Genomic DNA, 23,208 nt, shown 5'->3' with positions numbered 1-23,208 from the left:
ATACTCATAGGGGTTAAAGTTCACGCGGGGGTGAGAACCAAGTTAAGGGTTGAATCTGTAAAAGACTTGGAGTTCTCTGGTTTCTTTTAGATTATTGGCAAAGTGGCCGAAGCGGGATCTTCGATAGTGCCTTATTACCATAATTGGATGCGGTTCAATTTATCGCTTCGCTCAGCTTTATGTCAATTGTCAATTTGTGGGTGTTAAGGGGGATGATAAAGAATTACTACTATTAATTAACTTTTTAAATTATTTATTTCAGTTTTAAAACTTACAATTATATCTTACAGCGTTATTCGTTTAGGAACTTTAAATTATGTACAAACACGTCGCTTATTAGGACCTATTTCAAACTGAATAAAATGTACATACAATATAAAAATATAATAAAAAAATAAATTAATAAATTACAAGAGATCGAGAATACTTTTAAAGACAAGTTATGTATAAATATAATTAAAAGAAAAAAGAAGTAGGGTTAACATTTCTATAACGAAACGATTATAACCTTCTTCTTCGTTAATTTATTTTTTAATTTTCCTCTCAACAACTACCCCTTATCTATTAATTAATATGTACACACTTAATTTTTTCAATCAATCATATTAGACATACATGATTTATACACTATACGTTTATTTCATAATTTCGGAAATAATTTATTGAGCTACAAATTACATTTATACCACGTACGGCCTATATAAAGGTTCGGCATCTGGAATTTTCCGAACGCTATTTTGATTCTCCAACGAATGACTTTGAGCTGAATTTGGCGAATCTTGACTTGGACTCGATTTTGTGGATTGCTGTTGATTCGAACTGGACGATGGCGATTGGCATTTTGAGTTCAAATCGGAATCTTTGGAGCTTTTCGCTTCCTGTTGAGCCTTTTTGCTACGTTTCCATTTCATCCGTCGATTTTGGAACCATATTTTAACCTGAAGTTAGAAATTATAAAAACAAAATTATTAATATTTATTTTGCGAAAATCCCTAGATAATTTAATCTGTGAGTTAATTACGGGTTCTGCTTCACAACAAATGCTATTATCAAAGTCAATAAACCGAGATATGAATTGCCCTTAATTTATTTTACTATCTTGTTGATTATTTACCGAGCTCATTAGTGATTAAAGTGTAATAATTTCAATTTTTTTGTTTGTATATAAAACGCGGTGGAAAAAAAGTTTGAAACACGACCTCTTTTAGCATATATGTATATATTTGTTGGAACACGGCTACGGTGGTGTTGACTTTTTCGGTTTTCACGCTCAAATCCAAACCGTGCAATGTTTGGACAAAGCCCCGCTGCGAAACCAAGATCAACTGTAATAAAATCACGCCCCCTATCCACTAAGAGAGAGATAGAGGACAAAACGTAGCATTTCCCGGTGATAAATTTATGTCATATTTTGAGCAGTTAGTCATCGGGAATCCTAAAATATGACTTCTGTCTGTTTGTTTGAACTTCCGCTTAGTTTCGCCTCCATAACTTTCCAGTCTGAATAAGAAAACACGTCGAGACATACAACTACGGTTCAAATAATACAAAGTTATTATATCAAACTATAATTATAATTATTTTCTTATGTTATTTATATTTATTTTTTTATTTAAATAAATAGGGTAAAAATAAAGATTTTTTAAATAAGATTATCAATTGGAAAATCATCATTTTTATTATAATTAAGATTTATACTTTAAATGAATGTTTGCATGTTGATAAAAATTAAAAGCAGTTAGTAAATAGAAATTACTATCCTGCTGATATTACTAAAAGATGTCGAGAATGAGAGAGAATAATTGATATAACCTCGTTCAAACATTTGTGAAAAATATCATCCAAACAAAATTTGGATGTTTATTTATTATGGAACTTAATATAACTCGCAATATATGAATACAGTAAGCTTAGTTACTAAGTTACTACACTGAAAGAAATAGATTGTACGAATCGTAGAAAAAATATTATACATGCAGTAATTCATTGTATACATGCAGCAATTCAGCGTACACACTTGCAATATCCCACATAAAATGCAACATAGCTTAATAGTACAGGCATTGGGTAGTTTTGCAAAAGAAAACTTTTACTTGGAAAAAGGTAATGTCCCTATGATAACCCTGAGTTTTCGGCCGTCTTAAAAGACGCAAGGCTAAACCCGAATGATTCTAGTTCTAGGTGTTATGTTAATTCCAGTGAAAGTGCTGATGTAAAACCAGAACTAACACTAGACCTAGAACTGGGAAGTATCGGGTTCAGCGTCTAAAGACGCACAGTTACACCCGAATATTTCTAGTACCAGGTCTAGTGTTAGTTCTAATTTTAATGCAATAAAAATGTCACTAGAACTAACATTAGACCTAGTGATAGTGCTAGTGCTTCATCATCACATTCATTACTAACAGAACTGTCGCTGTTATCACTTTCGATTATTAATTAAAGTATTCTCTTTTTAATGCAACAAGCCGTTTTGAAAAATCACCTAGAGTAATAAATTTTTGAAATCATCGACAATTTTTTCGAATATTGCAATTTCTAAAGATTAAGTTTTAAAAATTCGTTAAAATCCATTTCTTGGAATATGAGTATGAAAATTTCCCAAAGTGTTAATAAAAGTGTCTTTTTTTCCAATGAACCAACCCGTTTTGAAAAATAACTTTTAGTTTTTGAGAAAACAATATTTGAAGTTTTGATAAAATTTTTGCTATTGCAATTTTCATCGATAATTTTCAAAATTCGTTATAAAATTCATTTCTTGATGGATCCTTCTGGAAATATCACCAATTATTAATTAAAGTATCCTCTTTTAATGCAGAAAGCCGTTTTAAAAAATCACTTTTAGTTCTTGTGAAATAAATTTTTGAAATGATCGATAATTTTTTCGAATTTTGCAATTTTCGTCGATTAAGTTTTAAAAATTCATATAAAATCCATTTCTTGGAATATGAGTATGAAAATTTCCCAAAGTGTTAATAAGAGTGCCCTCTTTCCAATGAACCAACATGTTTTGAAAAATAACTTTTAGTTTTTGAGAAAACAATATTTGAAGTTTTGTTAAATTTTCGATGTTGCAATTTTCATCGATAATTTTCAAAATTCGTTATCATATTAATTTCTTGTAGAATCCTTGTGGAAATATCATCAATTATTAATTAAAGTGTCCTCTTTTTAATGTAACAAGTCGTTTTGAGAAATCACCTTTAGTTCTAGAGAAATAAACTTTTGAAATAATCGACAATTTTTTCGAATTTTGCAATTTCCGCTGATTAAGTTTTAAAAATTCGTATAAAATCCATTTCTTGGAATATGAATATGAAAATTTTCCAAAGTGTTAACAAGAGTGTCCTCTTTCCAATAAAACAACATCTTTTGAAACACAACTTTTAGTTTTTGAGATAACAATATTTGAGGTTTTGATAAAATTTTCGATGTTGCAATTTTCATCGATAATTTTCAAAATTCGCTATAAAATTAATTTCTTGAAGGATCCTTGAGGAAATATCATTAATTATTAATTAAAGTATCCTCTTTTTAATGCAAAAAGCTGTTTTGAAAAATCGCTTGTAGTTCTTGAGAAATAAATTTTTGAAACAATCGACAATTTTTTGAATTTTGCAATTGCCGGCGATTAAGTTTTAAAAATTCGTATAAAACCCATTTCTTGAAATATGAGTATGAAAATTTCCCAAAGTGTTAATAAGAGTGTCCCTTTCCAATGAACCAACATGTTTTGAAAAATAACTTTTAGTTTTTGAGAAAACAATATTTGAAGTTTTGTTAAATTTTCGATGATGCAATTTTCATCGATAATTTTCAAAATTCGCTATAAAATTAATTTCTTGAAGGATCCTTGTGGAAATATCATCAATTATTAATTAAAGTATCCTCTTTTTAATGCAAAAAGCCGTTTTGAAAAATCGCTTGTAGTTCTTGAGAAATAAATTTTTGAAATAATCGACAATTTTTTCGAATTTTGCAGTTTTCGCCGATTAAGTTTTAAAAATTCGTATAAAATCCATTTCTTGGAGTATGAGTATGAAAATTTATGAGTTTGAAAAATGTGTTGACTATGTGGGGAGAATAAGGAAACGATGGAGCATTTCTCACAGCTCAGGGAATGTGAGGAGTGAAGGAAACAGGTGAGGGATTGAGAGGTAATCACTAGGACCACAACTTTGTTCAGAACCTCAACCTAAGCAACGTTTTGGTACTTCTATTTATGGAAACAAATACTTCCTTTGAAAGTCTGGTGTCTACAACTTAGGTTACAGTAAAAAGCATTGACTTCCTAAGATGACTAACAATAAATAAGAACATTCACCATGCTGTTAAGCTACCTAATGAAGGTTTTTCTATTAAACAGAAACTAACCACGCTATAAACATAGGAAACTATAAATTATTAAGACATTTGATGACAAAGCCAAGTATACGATAAAATTTATTGAAAATATTATCCATAACATAACACATCATGGAAGAAAAGATATTATAAAAGGCATAAAGAATTATAAAAGAGGCTCTGACGATGGTTATGGACAGGAAGACATGCGAGAGTGAGTGGTGCTAAAAGGGCGGAGGGTATACGACCAAAACTCATACTCGAAGATACTCTTTGCCAGAATTCGTTAGAAAACATAACGAGTGTCGAGAGTGTTCGACTCTGTCTATGACCACAAGAAGTATTGGTCTGCTTTATTTCTTTGGAAAGGATCTGAGTTGAGTTTGAGAATTGCAGCTATAATATTAAATATATTATAATTTAGTAATCCTCAAATTTTGCTGCAATGAGAACTCGAGATTTTGGGGTATTTGGTAACAACGTTGATCTTTTGCTAACACGCTTGTTATTGGTCATGTTGGAAATTTCTGATCACTTTTTGTACCAATTTGTTAAAGCCAGATTTCGTTTGGCAGCTAATCAAATAGCATCTAACTCCTGTAAAATTGCTAGATTAAGATTAATACGTTAATAGCATTGATTTGAAAAAGCCACAAGGAAATATCGCATGTATAGGTATGTATTGTTCATACGCTCAAGATCATCTAATTTGGACTTTAGGATGATCTCCTATATCTCAGAACATCGATTCGACGTACACCATAGTCACCTTAGGACAATGCAATGATTGTAATTCTACTTGTTTGTTGCTAAATAACGCAAAAACGGCACGCGGGATTAAAGATGAAAGAATTTGACATCATTTATAAAAATACATTTTGAGTTTTGAGAGGAATGAATATATGGGCTCGCTTGAGAGTCTGGTATTCGTGGTTGCCTTGTTTTCAGATTGTGTCCTACACACTGCTTCCAAAAGACTATTAATGGTTGCAGAAAGCTAGATTCTGCTTATAAAAGACATCTTTGTGCTTCTAGAAGACTAAATACTGCTGGAATCAGACTAAATATTGAAAATGGATTACTAGATACTGTAAAAGCCCAGATAGTGCTTATAGAAGACTACATACTGTTTGCAGAACACTAGAAATTAGTTCTAGAAGACTAAATTCTGGTAATGTATTGTAAGTAGTATAGAAGTCAAAATAGTGCTTACAGAAAGCTACATACTGCTTGAAGATGACTGGTTAGTGGTTGCCAAAGACTAGATACTGCTTGCAGAAGACTAAATATTGCTAATGATTACTAGGTACTATAGAAATCTAAATAGGAGTTACAAAAGATTACATACTGCTTGCACAAGACTAGATATTGCTTGCATAAGGCTAAATAAATTGAATTGGCTGTAAAACAAATTGTGTTATGTTATGGTTAGATATCATGTGCGCATCCAGACATCCAAAGAGATGTACCGAATTTAATAACAGCAAATGTGTCACAGACCAAATGAATTGTTTTCCTTTTTCTTAACTAATTTAAAATTTAAATAATAATTTGTTTATCTTACCTGAGTTTCTGTTAACATTAAGCTTGTTGCAACTTCAAACCTCTTCGGTCTTGATAAATATTTATTTTGTCTAAATTGTTTTTCAAGTTCCAACAGTTGTTGAGATGTAAACGCCGTTCTGGGTCGTCTAGTTTTTCCCAAAAGAGCATGACCCGGTCCGCACCCTAAAACAAAAACAAAAATCCATTAAGAATTTTTTTTAAATACCCCTAAGGTGTAGTTGTTGTGTAAGGATACTACTCAACATGCGTTAGTGCTTTAGTCGGTTCGTTAAACGAAAGGGTCGAAGGAAATTGATCAATCCTTAGGCTTTATTTGGACATCCCTCGGTGTTTATTTAATTATTCATAGTTGTCGCCGAAAGCCTCTGCGGAACCGGGGAGTTAGAGAGCTAATTTGTCACCATATTGCGTATATAAAACGTGCGGTCAAAAAGGGACCCCCCCTCGTATGTTTGCAGTGCATTTATCGTGCTGTCTTTCTCTAACCCACCACTCTGATTGCGCCATTGTCATGATAATTTAATATCCTAATACATTTAACGACACCCCTAATTTTAGGGGTTCTTTGTCAGAGCTGGTGACAAGCGGAACCCAAGTAAGCCCGGGGTTTCTCGTCGAGACGTAATCTCCTAAACAACCATTGCAAATCGATCGTACACGGACGTTTAGGTATTTTCATAATTTTAATACATTATTTCATTTACATTTGATTGATTTGATTCCAATCCAATTTCATTATCTTTTTAATGAAAATAATTAATAATAATAAACAATAACAAATGAATAAATAAACGAGTATATTATTAATTTATGATTTATATCTAGAACTGTACAACATTGATATTCCGCAAACACCTTTAAAGCAGACATCGTTGCATCAATATAAATGAAATATCTGTATTGACGTAGATACATATGCCACGGCCTAGATAATACGTAATATGTGATATACACACATCATTTAGACGTGAATTAATTTAATAATAGGGTTTGATATATGAAAATCTCTCCAATAACCCAGAGTTATGTTATTGCTCATCGGCCACATGTCGACTAGCTGTCATTCGAGAATTACACGTTGATAATCCGAGAAGAAAATTATGACATTGAACTTTATAACATACTCGAATAAAATATGTTGATTTCAATTAATTCAATTCAATGAGATTGATTTGAAATCAATTGTTGTCTCGGTTGCAAATTGAAATTTGTAATGTATAAATTATAATTTCTGAGTTATGTATTGGAAATTTATAATGACCTAAATGGTATTTGAAAAACCTTTGGTACTGTATCCTCATCTTCTATTCCTATATTTCCATCAGTTTTGTTTCTAAAATTATGTTTACCAAGAGTGTTTCGAAGCTTTTATTGTTTCAAATTTGCTCCTACTCTATTTTAACAACACTGCCTTTGATATATTTTTTATTGCATCGTTAATCTTAAAATCATCCTCATTTAGCTCTTTACAAAATTTCGGACATAACCGGAAAAAGAAAAGTGAACAGAAAGCAACAAAAGCTTCTTACTTTTCTTATGCAGAAAGTTATATATTGCTAGCTGGAGATTGGATACTGTTAATGAATCGCAAGAAAGTGCTAATAGAGGACTAGATACTGCTTCCAGAAAACTGAATTCTACTTGCAGATTATTAAATACTGCAACAGAAAACCAAGTACTGCTAATAAAATACCAAATCTGCGGAAGACTAGATAGCGTTTGCATAAAACGATTTACTGCATGCAGAAGACTATTTATTGCCGGTAGAAGACTGGATATTAATTGTAAATACTTATATAGTGATTGCAAAACACTAAATACTGCTAATAGATTATTAGATACTGTAGAAACCTAAATAGTGCTTGCAAAAGACTACACACTGCTGGCAGAAGACTACTATCGGTGCCAAAAGTCAAGGCCCCCCACTTTAGAGATCGATATCTTCGCAACCGCTCGATAAAAGAATTGTTAATTTGACATAACGTATGTTAATTTGAAAATGTTCAGATCCGTGGTTGTCTTTTTATCCCGAGTTAAATAAAAAAAGTACCAGATTTTTTACGGCAACTTTGTCCAGTTTGCGATTTTTTTCTCAAAAACCATCCGACGTGCATTCAAGGCGCGACGTCCTATCTCTGGAATACACACCAGCACCATCTTTTTCGATTGGACGGAACCCTCCTCTCCCCGCAAAGCTTATTTCCGGTTTTTTCGTACCTTGGGGCCTTGATTTTTTGCAAGGATAGTAAATAGAGATTGCAGAAAATTAGATTATGCTTATAGAACAGTTAAATGTACTCGTAAAGACTAAATACTGCTAATGGATTACTAGACTCTGTAAAGAACTAAATAGAGCTTATAGAAGACTACATACTGTTTGTAAAAGACTAGATATTGATTGTAGAAGACTAAATACTGCTAATGTATTACTTTACTGACTACTATAGAACTCTAAATAGTGTTTATAGAAGACTAGATATTGCTTGCAGAAGACTAAATATTGCTAAAGATTATTAAGTATTATAGAAGCCTAAATACAAAAGACAACATAATGATTGTAGAAGACTTGGTAATTGTTGTAGAAGACTGGATACTGCTTGCGTAAGGCTAAATACTGTCTTTTGTATAGTCTTTGTATATAATTTTGGAATACTGCAAAAGACCAGCAGATCTCTTTGTTGACCACCTTAAACGTAAAAATGAATGAGCCAAAGAGCGTTGATCTCCTTAATAAACAGTAATGCAAACTCGAAAAAGTCTAGTTATTTGTGATAAAAAGCTGTTGAGTTATGCAGAAAGTTGTATTAAATTAGATAAAAGAATTAGGAGAAGAAGATACTAGCTGTTGTTTTTAATACAGCCCATTACAGTTATAATATCTGTACAAAAAACAGTATAAAGAAGTTCAAGTTTGTAGGAAAGTTTTTTCAGTTTACACAAGCTACAGTCGGTACGATATTTGTTGAGCCAAAATTCCCAGAAAAGAAAAAATCAATGACGTTCTATTCTCAGAAAGCAACGATTAATCACGGCTTGATATTTACAAGCAGTGGCGTACCTTTTAACCATTCACGATATATAAACGATCATTGCAAGTACAAACACCCACTTGCTATGCCGCCGCCAATGACTTTCGGGGTGTCCGATGTTATAGATTCCAGGAATCTGACGTAGTGGTTTTCTGAGAAATTTGGCTCAACAAATATTGTACCAGCTGTATCTCTTGCGAGACTTAGGTCCATTACTTCCATCTTTTAGATAAATTTATCTTATAGATAAACCCATCTACTAGCCAATCAGAGCGCATAAAATAGCCGTAACCGTGGTAATAATCCCGTAGATAGCTTAACCAGAAGATGGTAGTAACGAGCCTTAGGCCCACTTTTACCATCCTCCTGATAAACTATCTAGAAGATAGTTGCCATGGTTACAGCGGATTTAAGCGCTCTCATTGGCTAAGAGCTGGATTTATCTATCGGATAAATTTATCAAGAGGTGGTAAAAGTGGGCCTTAGAGAGTTATAGTCAAGTCTATCTGAATTTTTGAAATGTTCAGACTACATGCTTGCGAAAGACTTACAGTGGCTGCAGAAGACTAGACATTGCTTGCAGAAGACTAAATGTTGCTAATGAATTACTAAGTATTATAGAAGCCTAAATAGGAGATACAAAAGACAACATAATGATTGCAGAAGACTTGGTAATTGTTGCAGAAGACTAGATATTGCTAATGGATTGCTATCTACTTAGTAGCCTTAGCTTGCAGAAGATTAGACAGTCTGTATATAATTTTGGAATACTGCAGAAGACTAGCAGAACATCTCTTTGTTGACCATCTTAAACGTAAAAATGAATAAGTCAAAGAGCGTTGATCTCCTTAATAAAATAATACAAACTCGAAAAAGTGTAGTTATTTGTGATAAAAAGCTGTTGAGTTATGCAGAAAGTTATATTAAATTAGATAAAAAAATTAGGTGACAGTAGTAAGTTTATTTAGTTCGTACAATACAAATGTTTTAGGTGTATTGTAAATATATTTTATCTTAATCGATAAAAAAAGAAGATACTAGCTGTTGTTTTTCATACAGTCCATTACAGTTATAATATCTATACAAAAGACAGTATAAAGAAGTTAAAAAGTCAAGTTAAGAAAGTTATTTTTGGCTTACACAGGCTATCTCTTGCGAGACTTAGACAGTTATAGTCAAGTCTATCTGAATCTTTGAAATGTTCAGTTTTGTCTTAATTATAATCTTATTACAAGTAATCAGCTAACGTTGAATAATGATAAAACAGTATCAATGACCCTTTCACTGAAGCACAGAGATAAAAGTTTGGATTCTGATGATAGTTGCAGATTTCTGCGATTTCTCCAGGTAAATCCGGGGTCAATATGCACGCCATATTGACCCCGGATTTACCTGGAGTTTTCATGGCGAAGCTTCTCGTTTAAGCTCCACAGCCTTTTTGTTAAGACGTCCTTCTGAATTTTCTTCTACGGAGGTATTGCGCACCGCTTATTTTGCGCTTTTTCAGAGTCATCTTAGTTACGGACTTAATAAAAGAATATTTAGTATACAAAGAAGAGCCATTAGAAATATCGCCAAATTAAACTATACTGGAGACTGCCGCTCTTCTTTTATCAATTTAAAAATTTTGACACTGTCTTCATTATATATCTTTGAATGTTTGAAATCTACAACTACAATTGTCAATTAAAAAAAAATGGTAATTTTCAAAATTACATTACTTGGAGGGGGGGTGACATCCGATATGATGCATTGAGACTGACCAGATCCTAGGAACACCTATAATATGTAATATATTATGGAGTAACATTTTTTAATAATCTGCCTGGTTGTTATAGCAATTTAACATTTAAAGTTTTTGTAACTAGAATTAAGGATGTTTTATTGCATAGAGCATATTACTCTATGGAAGAATTGTCGAATGATTTACAGGCCTTTGAATGTGTTTAGTATAAGAACAGATTAACTTCTTTTTCCCTGCCACTACTGTTCTGACACGGATTATTATGACACAGTCATTTGTTTTTATGTAAATGTTACGTGTTATATTTTATATATTATATTTTATTATATTTTTCGCTTTGCTTGTAAATTTTATATTGACGAATGTATGCCTTCGGGTTATTAGCATAATAAAGATTATTATTATTATCTGCTATGAAATAAATTTTACAGAAACATTCTTCAAACGCGACTTTCAACTTGAAAGGTGTAAATTTGTGTCATCCACAGTTGTTCAAGTCCAGGTTCTTGGAACTAATTCATTGACATTTGTAACAGCTCCAAGTATACAGAAAAGACTATCCAGTTATCAAAAAGCTTATCAATACTATCGAGTAACGATACTAAATTTTAACTGAAGTGATTTACATTCATCTAGCATGTTTATGTGGCTGATGTAGCAATAGATTGGAATAAACTCAGATTTCTCATCATTTTAAATGGTGATGCACTCAATGGAAACCACAGATTGGGGAATGGTGTGTATATGTCACAGGCAAATGTTTATTTCAGGTAGATAGCTTTTACCTGAAATTTCGAAGGCTAGCACTGGCATTGGAGATGCATTGTGAGATGGCTGGTTTATCGTGTAAGGCTCTTAATATTGTTGTTCTATGTATTTATAGGTCTCCATCAGGAGATTTTAATATGTTTAACTTAATAGTATTGGAAGCACTTGAGAGATTATCGAAATATAAGCGGGTGATAATTGCTGGAGACTTTAATGTTAAATTCTGTACAATGAATAGGGATTCTCAAGCGGTATGTGAACTTTTTGGCAGTTATGGTTATGTTAAAACAATAAATACTGCCACTAGATTAAACAGTTGTTTGGACAACATATTTGTTAACTTTTCTGTGACTACATGCCACGCCAAGGTTGTCAATTGTGATCTGTCGGATCATCATGCACAGAGTATTATACTGCCAATTGAGTGTGTTGATCGCGTCGACTATGCTGTGCATGTGTTTCGGCCAATAACTCAGGCTGGAACTATAAGTTTTTTCAAATTTGACTTGATTTTTTGAATGACGATTATTTAGAAATGAATGCCAAGTTCGACCTTTTTCATCTTAAATTTATGGAGTGCTTTACTATGAGTTATCCTGAACGCCAATGCCAATCGAGAAATAGAGATAATGGTATTATGTGGTTTAATGACTCTTTAAGAAAAATGAGACAAAACTTTCAATTTGTTTGCAATTTATATAAAAAATATAAGACAGGTAATTTGCTAACCCTGAAAAATCAAATTCGCTCTCAATACAGGACAGCTTTAGGGACTGCCAAAACACAGGCAGCTTCACAGTATATAAAACAATCAACCAATAGGATGAAGGCTAGCTGGAATGTAATAAATGGAAATATAGGCCATCGAAAGAAATCTTCAGCTACTTTTGATCCTGACACATTAAATAGGTACTTGGTTGATTTACCGGAAAAGTTAGTTAAGTCTCTTCCAACTGTATCATCTTCAGCTTTAAACATGTGCAATATGCCTCTATTCACGAGAAAATGTTTCGGGCTGGATGAGGTTTCTCAAACTGAGGTGCGTCAATTGTTGCAATCCTCGAAAAATAGTAGTACCAAAGATATCTATGGCGTTTCAATGCGATGTTTAAAGACAAATATTAGTGTTTTGATTTTTCCATTAACAAAGCTAATCAACTTAACCTTCAGAAACAGTAAATTTCCAAATTTATTGAAAAATGCGTTTGTAATTCCTATTTTTAAGGGAGGCAGTGTGCAAGATGCTGGCAATTATAGGCCAATTAGTATCTTACCTGCTTTTTCTAAAATTTTTGAACGTGCAGTCTTTAACCGTATATATGATTACGTTGAAGGTAATAATATGTTGTTCAAAAACCAGTTTGGTTTTCGATAAGGCTTGGGTACTAAGGCTTTTGAAAACGGTGAATATTGTGTTGCTATATTTATTGATCTATCGCGAGCATTTGACTGCGTATCGCATAGAATTCTTTTAGAAAAACTTAAAACAGTTTATAACTTTGACAGTAATAGTTTAAATTTCATTATGTCATATACCTGGAGGGAAGGAATCAATGCGTAAACTGTGATTCTAAAGTCTCAAATCGCATTCCGGTACGTAGAGGGGTTCCACAGGGGTCAATTTTTGGGCCTCTGCTGTTTCTATTATTTATTAATGACCTACCCTATTATGTTGGGAACAATGTTAAGTGCTTTCTTTATGCTGATGATGCTACCCTGTTGATTCGTAGTCCATGCATTGATGATTTACACCGTATATCGGATAATGTGATGAGTACAGTTCATGATTAGACTGTGGCAAATGAACTTTCTCTTAATAACTCTAAAAAGGTACATATGTCACTTGGCATTAGAGATCTTCCCCCTCAGAATCCCAGCGGCACTAAGTTTTTAGGCGTAATTGTAACTGCTCCACAATTAAGTTTTGACGAACATGCTCAAGCTGTGGGGGCCAGGGTGAGCCGAAACATTTACGCACTGAAACGTGTAGTTGATACGGTTCCTCCTGAAACTGCAAGAATGGCATACTATGCTTTAGTCCACTCGCTTTTGTCATATTGTATATTGGCATGGGGAAATACTCCAGCTAGTAGTCATATTTTCAAGCTCTAGCGTAGAGCTATCCGTGTGCTTGGTGGGGTCGGTTTTACGGAGAACTGCAAACCTCTCTTCAAGAGGCTAAACATTTTAACTATTCCATCAGAATTTATATTGGAAGCAATTTTATATGCCAATAAGAATAAACACTCCTATGATATCTCTTCTAATTTTCATCATTATGACACGAGAGGCAAGCATGATATTCGGACTAATTTTAAGCCATTTTTAATATATATTTATATTAATTATTTAATATATGTATTTTTTGTTAATACTAAGTAATCCATGACGAGTGTAAAGGAAGATATCTTAAAACACAATAAAATGAATTTGAATTTTGACATCCCTTGCCCAGAAAGCCTTTCTTGAAGAAATAAAGCATTCCTGGGGTTGGGTTAGTTTAGAGAGTTATTTGTCTGAAAATATTTTAGGCATATGCTATTTGCCTAGGAAAGTAGAATTTAGACTGAAATGAATGGAATAAAACTATTTGCCTAGGCAGATAGCATCTGACTAGGGAAAAGCTATTTACCTGAAACAACCATTTGCCTGCGACATATATAAGTTAGTTCAAAGTGTTAAGGTTTTTGGGGAAAAAATGAAAACATCGATATGAAACCTTTGAAAAGTATAAAATGTTGAAGAAATAAATAATTTTTTTGTCTTTAAGTCTTTTGACAAATATACGGTTACGATCCCATAAATCGAAAGACTTCTGGGACCTTTTTCAATTGTCGGTAAAGTCGTCCAATCGGCAAACGACGTCGGTCGGCCATTGTAAAATCACCTGAATAGTCCGGAGATTGGGACACGTTCGTTCGAACGGAGAAAAGCGGCGGGGGCAATTCACCTCTTAAAAATTAATTTCGCTTCGACCCGCGGCCCGGACCCCCATTCCGAAGTAGATCGGGGGCGGCCCGGGTCGACGCGAGCGCCGCTCTAATGCCGATCATTTGTAAGCATCGAGCGGGCACATAACCTCCATATATCAGAAAGCAATCGCCGGAATCGCCGGAGGGCTTTAAAACATTCCGATGATTGCTTTGGCGTGATTTACAGCGGAATTTCAGCACGGTTCGTGGGGCTTATCGTCTAATATCCCCTTCTTCCCCCTTCTCTGCGACCTGGAGGGAGGAGGCCCCTTGATGAGTTTTTATTTGCTTTACGACCCGATTGTTTATCAGCCAACTTTTCATCTAATCACGTCAAACTTTTAATTATATCAATTTGATTTTAATTCTTTTCCTTGATTGTCGTCATCACGTTAGATTTACCATCGGGGAAATAAATAAAAACAGTTTAGGGGAGCTTAAACACGGTCGGATTATACAAAAAGGAACATAATCCATTTAGCCTATTCCGGAACACGTACTACCAAAACCAATAACAATAAATGTCCTCCTCCCCGTCGTTTTTTCGGCGCCACTGGCTTCTCTTAATCGCTTGTAAAAATGTCGTACCATAACGATTGGATTTTTCGGATAATTTGTCGCGAAATGACACACAATTTATATTATACATAATAATAAATGAAAATGTTTTTCGGTTGAAAAGAACCAGGGTAAAAGTTGCATACAAGCGTCCATCGTGTAAAATTTAATTAAACGTACCTGCCCGAACGAATTTTAACCGTCCCATTAGGGGGCTGTTGCGTCGAATTTTGAATGCGGTTATCAAACATTATTTCATTATGGTTTCAGTAAAAATATTATCAACTTTTAGGAATCGATATGGGCGCAATAAAAATTTAACAACCCCTTAATTAAGATATAAATACGTCATTTATCCAATTTATGGACCTATAAAATACACCCTTTATAAATATGTCTAAATATCTTTAGAACTACCTTTTATTAATCTATACGAAGTTAACCCTCAATATTTCGCCTTCAATATATTTTTGTTTTTACATATTGCTGTTGGTTGAGCTTGGGATTCTTAACATTTTAGAAAAAAAGTTTTAGTATAAAAGTTTTAACAAATTTCATTCTTAACAATATTGTTCTTTTACAGTTTTGCTCTCAGATGCATAAATATCGAGAACAGTTCTTTGAAAACTAGATGTGTATTGTATGTATATACTAGTGGTGAAACGGATATCCGGCAACTATTCAGCAATTTTTAAAAAATGGGATATTAAAAACTTATTACTTAGTACTCCACCATTCACAGGAATTAGTATTTCTTTTAGGTGTTGGACACTACAGATAATAATCAAGTTCAACCCCAATAGGACTTTTTTCATTGAATACAACTTTATTTATATCAGGTTTGTCATTAGCAACCTCATTGTAACAATCCCAAATCTCTTGTTGCAGTTTCGTCTAGTCTTCTTCTCTTCGCTTATAATTCATCATCACATTTATTACTAACAGAACTCTCACTGTTATCACTTTCGATTATTCATTAAAGTATCCTCCTTTTAATGCGAAAAACCGTTTTGAAAAATCACTTTAAGTTCTTGAGAAATAAATTTTTGAAATAATCGATAATTCTTTCGAATTTTGCAATTTTCGCCGATTACGTTTTAAAAATTCGTATAAAATCCATTTCTTGGAATATGAGTATGACAATTTCCCAAAGTGTTAATAAAAGTGTCCTCTTTACAATGAACCACCACATTTGGAAAAATAACTTTTAGTTTTTGAGAAAACAATATTTAAAGTTTTGATAAAATGTTCGATGTGGCAATTTTCATCGATAATTTTCAAAATTCGCTATAAAATTAAATTCTTGATGGATTCTTGTGGAAATATCACCAATTATTAATTAAAGTATCCTCTTTTTAATGCAAGAAGCCGTTTTGAAAAATTACTTTTAGTTTTTGAGAAATATATTTTTGACATGATCGACAATTTTTTCGAATTTTGCAATTTTCGCCGATTAAGTTTTAAAAATTCGTATAAAATCCAGTTCTTGGAATATGAGTATGACAATTTCCCAAAGTGTTAATAAAAGTGTCCTCTTTCCACTGAACCAACCCGTTTTGAAAAATAGCTTTTAGTTTTTGAGAAAACAATATTTGAAGTTTTGATAAAATTTTCAATGTTGCAATTTTCATTGATAAGTTTCAAAATTCACTATAAAATTAATTTCTTGAAGGATCCTTGTGGAAATATTACCAATTATGAATGAAAGTATCCTCTTTTTAATACAAAAAGCCGTTTTGAAAAATCACTATTAGTGCTTGAGAAATAAATTTTTGAAATAATCGACAATTTTTTCGAATTTTGCAATTTTCGCCGATTAAGTTTTAAACATTCGTATAAAATCCATTACCTGGAATGTGAGTATGAAAATTTCCCAAAGTGTTAATAAGAGTGTCTTCTTTCCAATGAAACAACCCGTTTTGAAAAATTGCTTTTAGTTTTTGAGAAAACTACATGTGAAGTTTTGATAAAATTTTCGATGTTGCAATTTTCATCGATAACTTTCAAAATTCGCTATAATATTAATTTCTTGAAGGATCCTTGTGGAAATATTACCAATTATGAATGAAAGTATCCTCTTTTTAATACAAAAAGCCGTTTTGAAAAATCACTATTAGTGCTTGAGAAATAAATTTTTGAAATAATCGACAATTTTTTCGAATTTTGCAATTTTCGCCGATTAAGTTTTAAACATTCGTATAAAATCCATTACCTGGAATGTGAGTATGAAAATTTCTCAAAGTGTTAATAAGAGTGTCTTCTTTCCAATGAAACAACCCGTTTTGAAAAATTGCTTTTAGTTTTTGAGAAAACTACATGTGAAGTTTTGATAAAATTTTCGATGTTGCAATTTTCATCGATAACTTTCAAAATTCGCTATAATATTAATTTCTTGAAGGATCCCTGTGGAAATATCACCAATTATTAATTAAAGTATCCTCTTTTTAATTCAACAAGCCGTTTTGAAAAATCACTTTTAGTTTTTGAAGAATAAATTTTTGAAATGGCCGAAAATTTTTTCGAATTTTGCCATTTTAGCTGATTAAGTTTTAAAAATTCGTATAAAATTCATTTCTTGGAATATGAGTATGAAAATTTCCCAAAGTGTTAATAAAAGTGTCCTCTTTCCAATGAACAAACCCGTTTTGAAAATTTGCTTTTAGTTTTTGAGAAAACAATATGTGAAGTTTTGATAAAATTTTCCATGTTGCAATTTTCATCGATAATTTTCAAAATTCGCTATAAAATTCATTCCTTGAGGGATGTTTGTGGAAATATCACCAATTATTAATTAAAGTATGCTCTTTTTAATGCAACAAGCCGTTTTGAAAAATCACTTTTAGTTCTTGATAAATAAATTTTTGAAATAATCGATAATTCTTTCGAATTTTGCAATTTTCGTCGATTACGTTTTAAAAATTCGTATAAAATCCATTTTTTGGAATATGAGTATGAAAATTTCCCAAAGTGTTAATAAAAGTGTCCTCTTTCCAATAAACCAACAACTTTTGAAATATAACTTTTAGTTTTTGAGAAAACTATATTTTATTTTTTGATAAAATTTTCGATGTTGCAATTTTCATCGATAACTTTTAAATTTTGTTATAAAATTAATTTTTTTAAGGATCCTTGTGGAAATATCGCCAATTATTAATTAAAGTATCCTCTTTTTAGAGTTGCTTCGTGAGGTAAATCAGTATCAAAAAAATTCATCTCGTATCTTGGATCCAAATAAGTTGACCTATCTTATCAGCTTTCTTATTAATTTCATTTTTATTCAAATATCGGGTAAGAATTGGAATCGATGTGATTTCGATAGAAGAAACTATGACGAATCACAGGGTGTATAGATCTTGATAATCGAGTACATCGTTTACATTATGACTAGTTACTTTCCGAAACCAATTCCGAATAAATTGATACTAAGAAAGTAAGAAGTTTTTAATGGCTTAAATTTTTTAAATTTAAAACTTGCAACATGAATCCCAAACACACTCATCATTATGTTTAATATAATGTTAATTTACGTGAAGCGGTTGTGAAAGCTGTTCTGTATTTATGAAAGCTATTTTCTGCTCTAGGGTTAAACGTTATTGATGTTTTACATAATTGGTCTAACTCAGTATCCTTTGCCCAAAGTTATAATTTGTATATGAAAGGTGTCAAAACATTTAACAAAATGTGTACTCAATGTTTGGATTTTGACATATAACTTTTAAGATTAACTATTAATTAGAGTGGACATACGAGATGATGTGCTTTAGATGGCAGAAAATACAATATATACAGTGACTAAAGCATACATTGAAGAGAGATGATCAAGGTATATATATGAAGTATACAATTATAGTAATAATAATAATAATAATGTTTATTGCCTCAAAAACAAATATTTACACAAATATATACATTCAAACACATATAAACATCAAGACAAACGGATAAATTTATCGCAATAAGCGATATCTTCCAAGAGACTCAACTGGTAACAGTGTATATGTAATTTTAACTAAATAATTATGGCTACCGAAAAAGTAATACTAAATGATGTGCTAATAAAACTGAGCGAATGACCATACTTGAATTATGTTACGGATCGACACTCAGTTACTACAAGAAAGGAAATAGACACAAGAAAGTGCAGCAAAAGATAGATGAAAGGCGGACTAGGCATTTTTAGAACTTATTAAGCTAGCTGCATTGCGAACAATGGCAAGCAAATTGTTCACAACGCAATCGACTGCACTGTAAAAGATCTATGGTAGATTTCAGTACTATGGACTGGAAACATTAGCGTAGATTCGGACATTGATCGAGTGGGCAAGTCATGTGATGCTAAAAAGTAAAAGAAATCAGACAAATAAGCAGGAGTGCGGGTATGGACAATTTTGTACAACATAATAAGCATACGAAATGATCTACGACTCCGGCAAGTCATCAACTGCAGGTTGTTACGATCTGGAGTAATGTGCTGAAACCTTCCTAAATCAAAAATGTACCGTATACAATTGTTCTGCAGTCTTTCCAATTTACCCCGAAGTGCTGCGGAAAGATCAGGATATAGTAGTTATGATGGTAATTATAAAGCCAATGTTTGGTCAGAAAAGGTACTGCAAATGAGTGTTTGACTTCTTGGGGTTTCACCCAAAGTCTACGGGTTTCATTTGCTTGTAGCAGAACTTCTGGTCTAGATGTTATTTCTACGAATAAAATATTAACGATGTTACGGAACAGTTAATCCAGAAATGGAACAATAGGAATTGGGTTACCACCTCACAGAAAGAGTATATAAACGACATATTTTACTCTCAAAGACAATGCGAACCTTGCATTTTTTTTGCGACTCTCCTAATACTGACTTAATAGATATTATTCTTGACATGCGCCAAATGCGTTAGCCAATCACCAAAAAAAGAATTGGTGACAAATGACCTTGAGAAATTTCGTTGATAATTATTAAATTAAAATAAATGGAAAAACGTTAATGGAGATTTAGATTGCTTTTGACATTGTGTGAGAAGAAGCCAATACAAAATATTTCCCACCTGTAGTCAAAACGAAAATACATACTTTTCATCGTTCATATCGCCTTTATTTTATACACAAATTAATTGGGATCTGCTTTATCCAAAAATGTTGAAAAAGGAATTTGGAAGACTTTAGAACTATATTGAGGGAGATTCTAGTTAACTGATAAGAGATGGTATTAATCTTGAGAATGAGTAGAGACAATCTTGTGGAAGATCAGGAAGGATGTTGAGAGAGTCCTAAAATAATGTCAGAAATATATTTAACGATGTCAGAGATGATAACGAAAAAAAATTAAATTAATGAAGATTAATCTTGAAAGATATTAGGGAAGATATCGATGCAGTTAGAAAACGAAGTTGAGAGATGTCTGGTAATATTAACATTATCTGGGGACATCTTTAACATTGCCCCTAGATATTCTCAACATTGTCGAAGGTTCATTCTTGTGGATAACATTATGGAGTGATAATGACGATGAGTTACAGAAACGAAATTTGGGAATGACCTTTCTGTTAGGTTTGGTATTTGTATGTTAGGTTTGATATTGGAAATAATTAATGACAATGTTGAGAGAGATCTGCGATAATATTTAGGGATGGGACATTGATGGGAAATCTTGGTGTTGAATTTCAGAAATGATTAAATTTTGACATTGAATTTTGGACATCACATGGCTAACTACACATAGGTCTTTAATTAATATTATTATACGATCAAGTTTTTTATGGTGATTCCGTTGAGTGCGTTTTAGAAGAGTACTCGGTGTTTGCAGTACAAACGAATGATGGTGTAGCGTAACAGGCCATCAAATCACAAATTCAAATTTCGCCTGCGAGGTCCGATTTCACGGTAAAGTTGGCACTCCTGGTGCGCCCACCGTTTAATGCGCATTATATGTGATAATCAAATGCAAATTGCCGCGCTCATCTAAGCGGCCGTGTGCCGAAAACAGCGCACTCTTGATGAAGCGTAATTAAATTACTCGCTAACAATGAAAACGCTCCCCCCACGTCGACTTCGTCATCCCGCCACCCTTGGAAATCCCACTCACTTCCACTTCTCCTTCGAAGAAGATGGATTTCTCATTTTTACAATAAAATTCGATTAAGTTAAAAGTGAGATTACAATTTAAAAAAAATTGTGATAATCTATATCTTGTTTTGATTCAAAATTAACCGTAAATGATCGGTATCAAACGGAGGTGTAATCATAATTGACAGATTGATTACTTTTATCGGACTGTAAACTATGTTAAACACTAATCCGCAGGTGATTAATCGGAATTTCAAGTGGCACTTTTTCCAAGTGTGTTTTTTAATAATTACACAAAATGATTAATTGTTGAAACGCGGAGATCGTTTTATGATAACCTATCATCACTTCAATCACGTCTCTTTCTTTCCGACTTACATTTCTTACACAATAATTTAGTTTATATAATATAAATAATCGGGGGTGATACTAACAAATAGCATAATTGCCGTAGGGGGTTGAAATGACGAAAGTCTCCAGCAGGCCGTTTAATTTTATGACCAGCCCCCATTATAATTCAATGGTTTGTTTAGCTTAGATTCTATTTAGATCCGAACCCGTTTATCTAGTTAGATACTAAAGGGCATAGGGTACTTAGAGTACAGGTGACCATCTGTCGCGTTTTCTCTTAACACCGATGTTTGTTTTCGACTTGTCACCCTCTGCACCCAACAACCCCCGGGGTGATCGCGTTTATTGTTCGGTAACGCCCCAACGTGGCGAGGTGCCCCACCAGACGTTCACTTTATGGTCCACGTTATATCATGATGACTTATTTGATCATTATTACGTTTTAAAATCGACATTAAAATGATGAAATTTTATTGACAGGCTGGAGTTTATTTTTCAATCTAGTGGAAAAATAAACTGAGGGTAATTTTTAAATATTATTTGTGTAAAATAAAAAGTTTTAAAAATTGAATCTCAAGAATAAAATAAATTTTGACAAAGTAGGAAAATAGGTATGTAGCAGTTGGTAACACCCTAACACTTGAAAATAGAAATTTGAATTGACAATTAGAAACTGTCAAAACCAGTCAAAACACAAAATGTATTCACCTGACAAACATGTTTCATGTACACCTCCCAAAATAAGAGAAATTGCTCAGAGTTCAATGTCCTCATCATTGTGGACCTTGTATTCGATGCTAAGAACGTATTTAAACATCCATAGACAAACATTGTCACATTGACAACTAGAAAAATTAATGACCCAATGTTACCAACATGAACTGGTTCCATAAAATGTTACTAAAATCTCATTACAGCATCGGATGCTGTAAGGAGTCTCATTACAGCACCCGTTTGAGTACTGTTATAGCTTTCATTACCGTCGCGAATTATAAAAAATATTTTAAAGGAAATTTAATGAAGGTTAAACATGTCATTAATAATTTCTTAACACTTTCTTCAACTCTACATGTTTGATTATGAACTATTACATAGCGATTATGTCACATCGAATATAAGTACCTACTCAACGCCAGGATATTACTTAACCTTTTTTACATTGGCCATTCTGCGATATTCCAAAGTGTAACTACAATAAATTGTAAATATTTTTCCTCAAAGTTTGAAAATTGTGATTTAAACTTTTTATAATATAAACATTGTTTGATTACACTGCATTGGACAACATAGTGTCTCTGTTTTGGGCTAGGTAACCATCACTTTAGAACTTTAGAGTATAATTTGAGATAAACTTTCTTCTCAATGAAATTATCTGGAGAACCACGTTTACTATAGCTGCATATCATCCAAGATCATTGGCCTCCATCACACTACTTCTGAAAATATCGCCTTCCTTGAATTATGTCTTGACGTCTACCATCTAAGTTGTAACATCTCGTCTGCCCAGTCTATACAAGATTATCAAAGTCTATACACCCTGCGATTCGCCACAGTTTCTTCTATCGAAATCACATCGATTCCAATTCTTACTATTTTATCGAATCTTTTCATAAATTTTGTTTTAATGACGTCGTGGGTTTCTTTTTAACTTTTTGACAGTAAGTTTTATATGTAATATTTTTATTATGTTTTTCATTATGTTTATTTTTTCGAATATTATGTTCATAATGTAATTTTTTACGTACATTCGGCTGATGATGAGCTAAGCTCGAAACCGGTTCAGAACAAATTGATACTAAGCAAGTAAGAAGTT

General features: G+C 32.7%; 1 protein-coding gene across 1 annotated transcript in view; it reads right to left on the bottom strand.

Moving 5' to 3' along the window:
* Window positions 1–242: 242 nt before the first annotated feature.
* LOC111423049 (motor neuron and pancreas homeobox 1-like) overlaps window positions 243–23,208 on the bottom strand; it is a 40,641-nt gene continuing 17,675 nt past the window's right edge. Inside the window, exons 2-3 of the mRNA XM_023056303.2 lie at window positions 5,909–6,072; window positions 243–938 (exon numbers count right to left, since the gene is read on the bottom strand). Coding sequence (XP_022912071.1) covers window positions 681–938; window positions 5,909–6,072 — 422 coding nt within the window. The 3' untranslated portion in view covers window positions 243–680. The remainder of the gene's footprint in view (window positions 939–5,908; window positions 6,073–23,208) is intronic.

This window comes from Onthophagus taurus, chromosome 7, assembly GCF_036711975.1.
Source record: "Onthophagus taurus isolate NC chromosome 7, IU_Otau_3.0, whole genome shotgun sequence".
In the NCBI taxonomy this organism is placed as follows: domain Eukaryota; kingdom Metazoa; phylum Arthropoda; class Insecta; order Coleoptera; family Scarabaeidae; genus Onthophagus; species Onthophagus taurus.
This window is presented reverse-complemented; position numbering and strand designations above follow the sequence as displayed.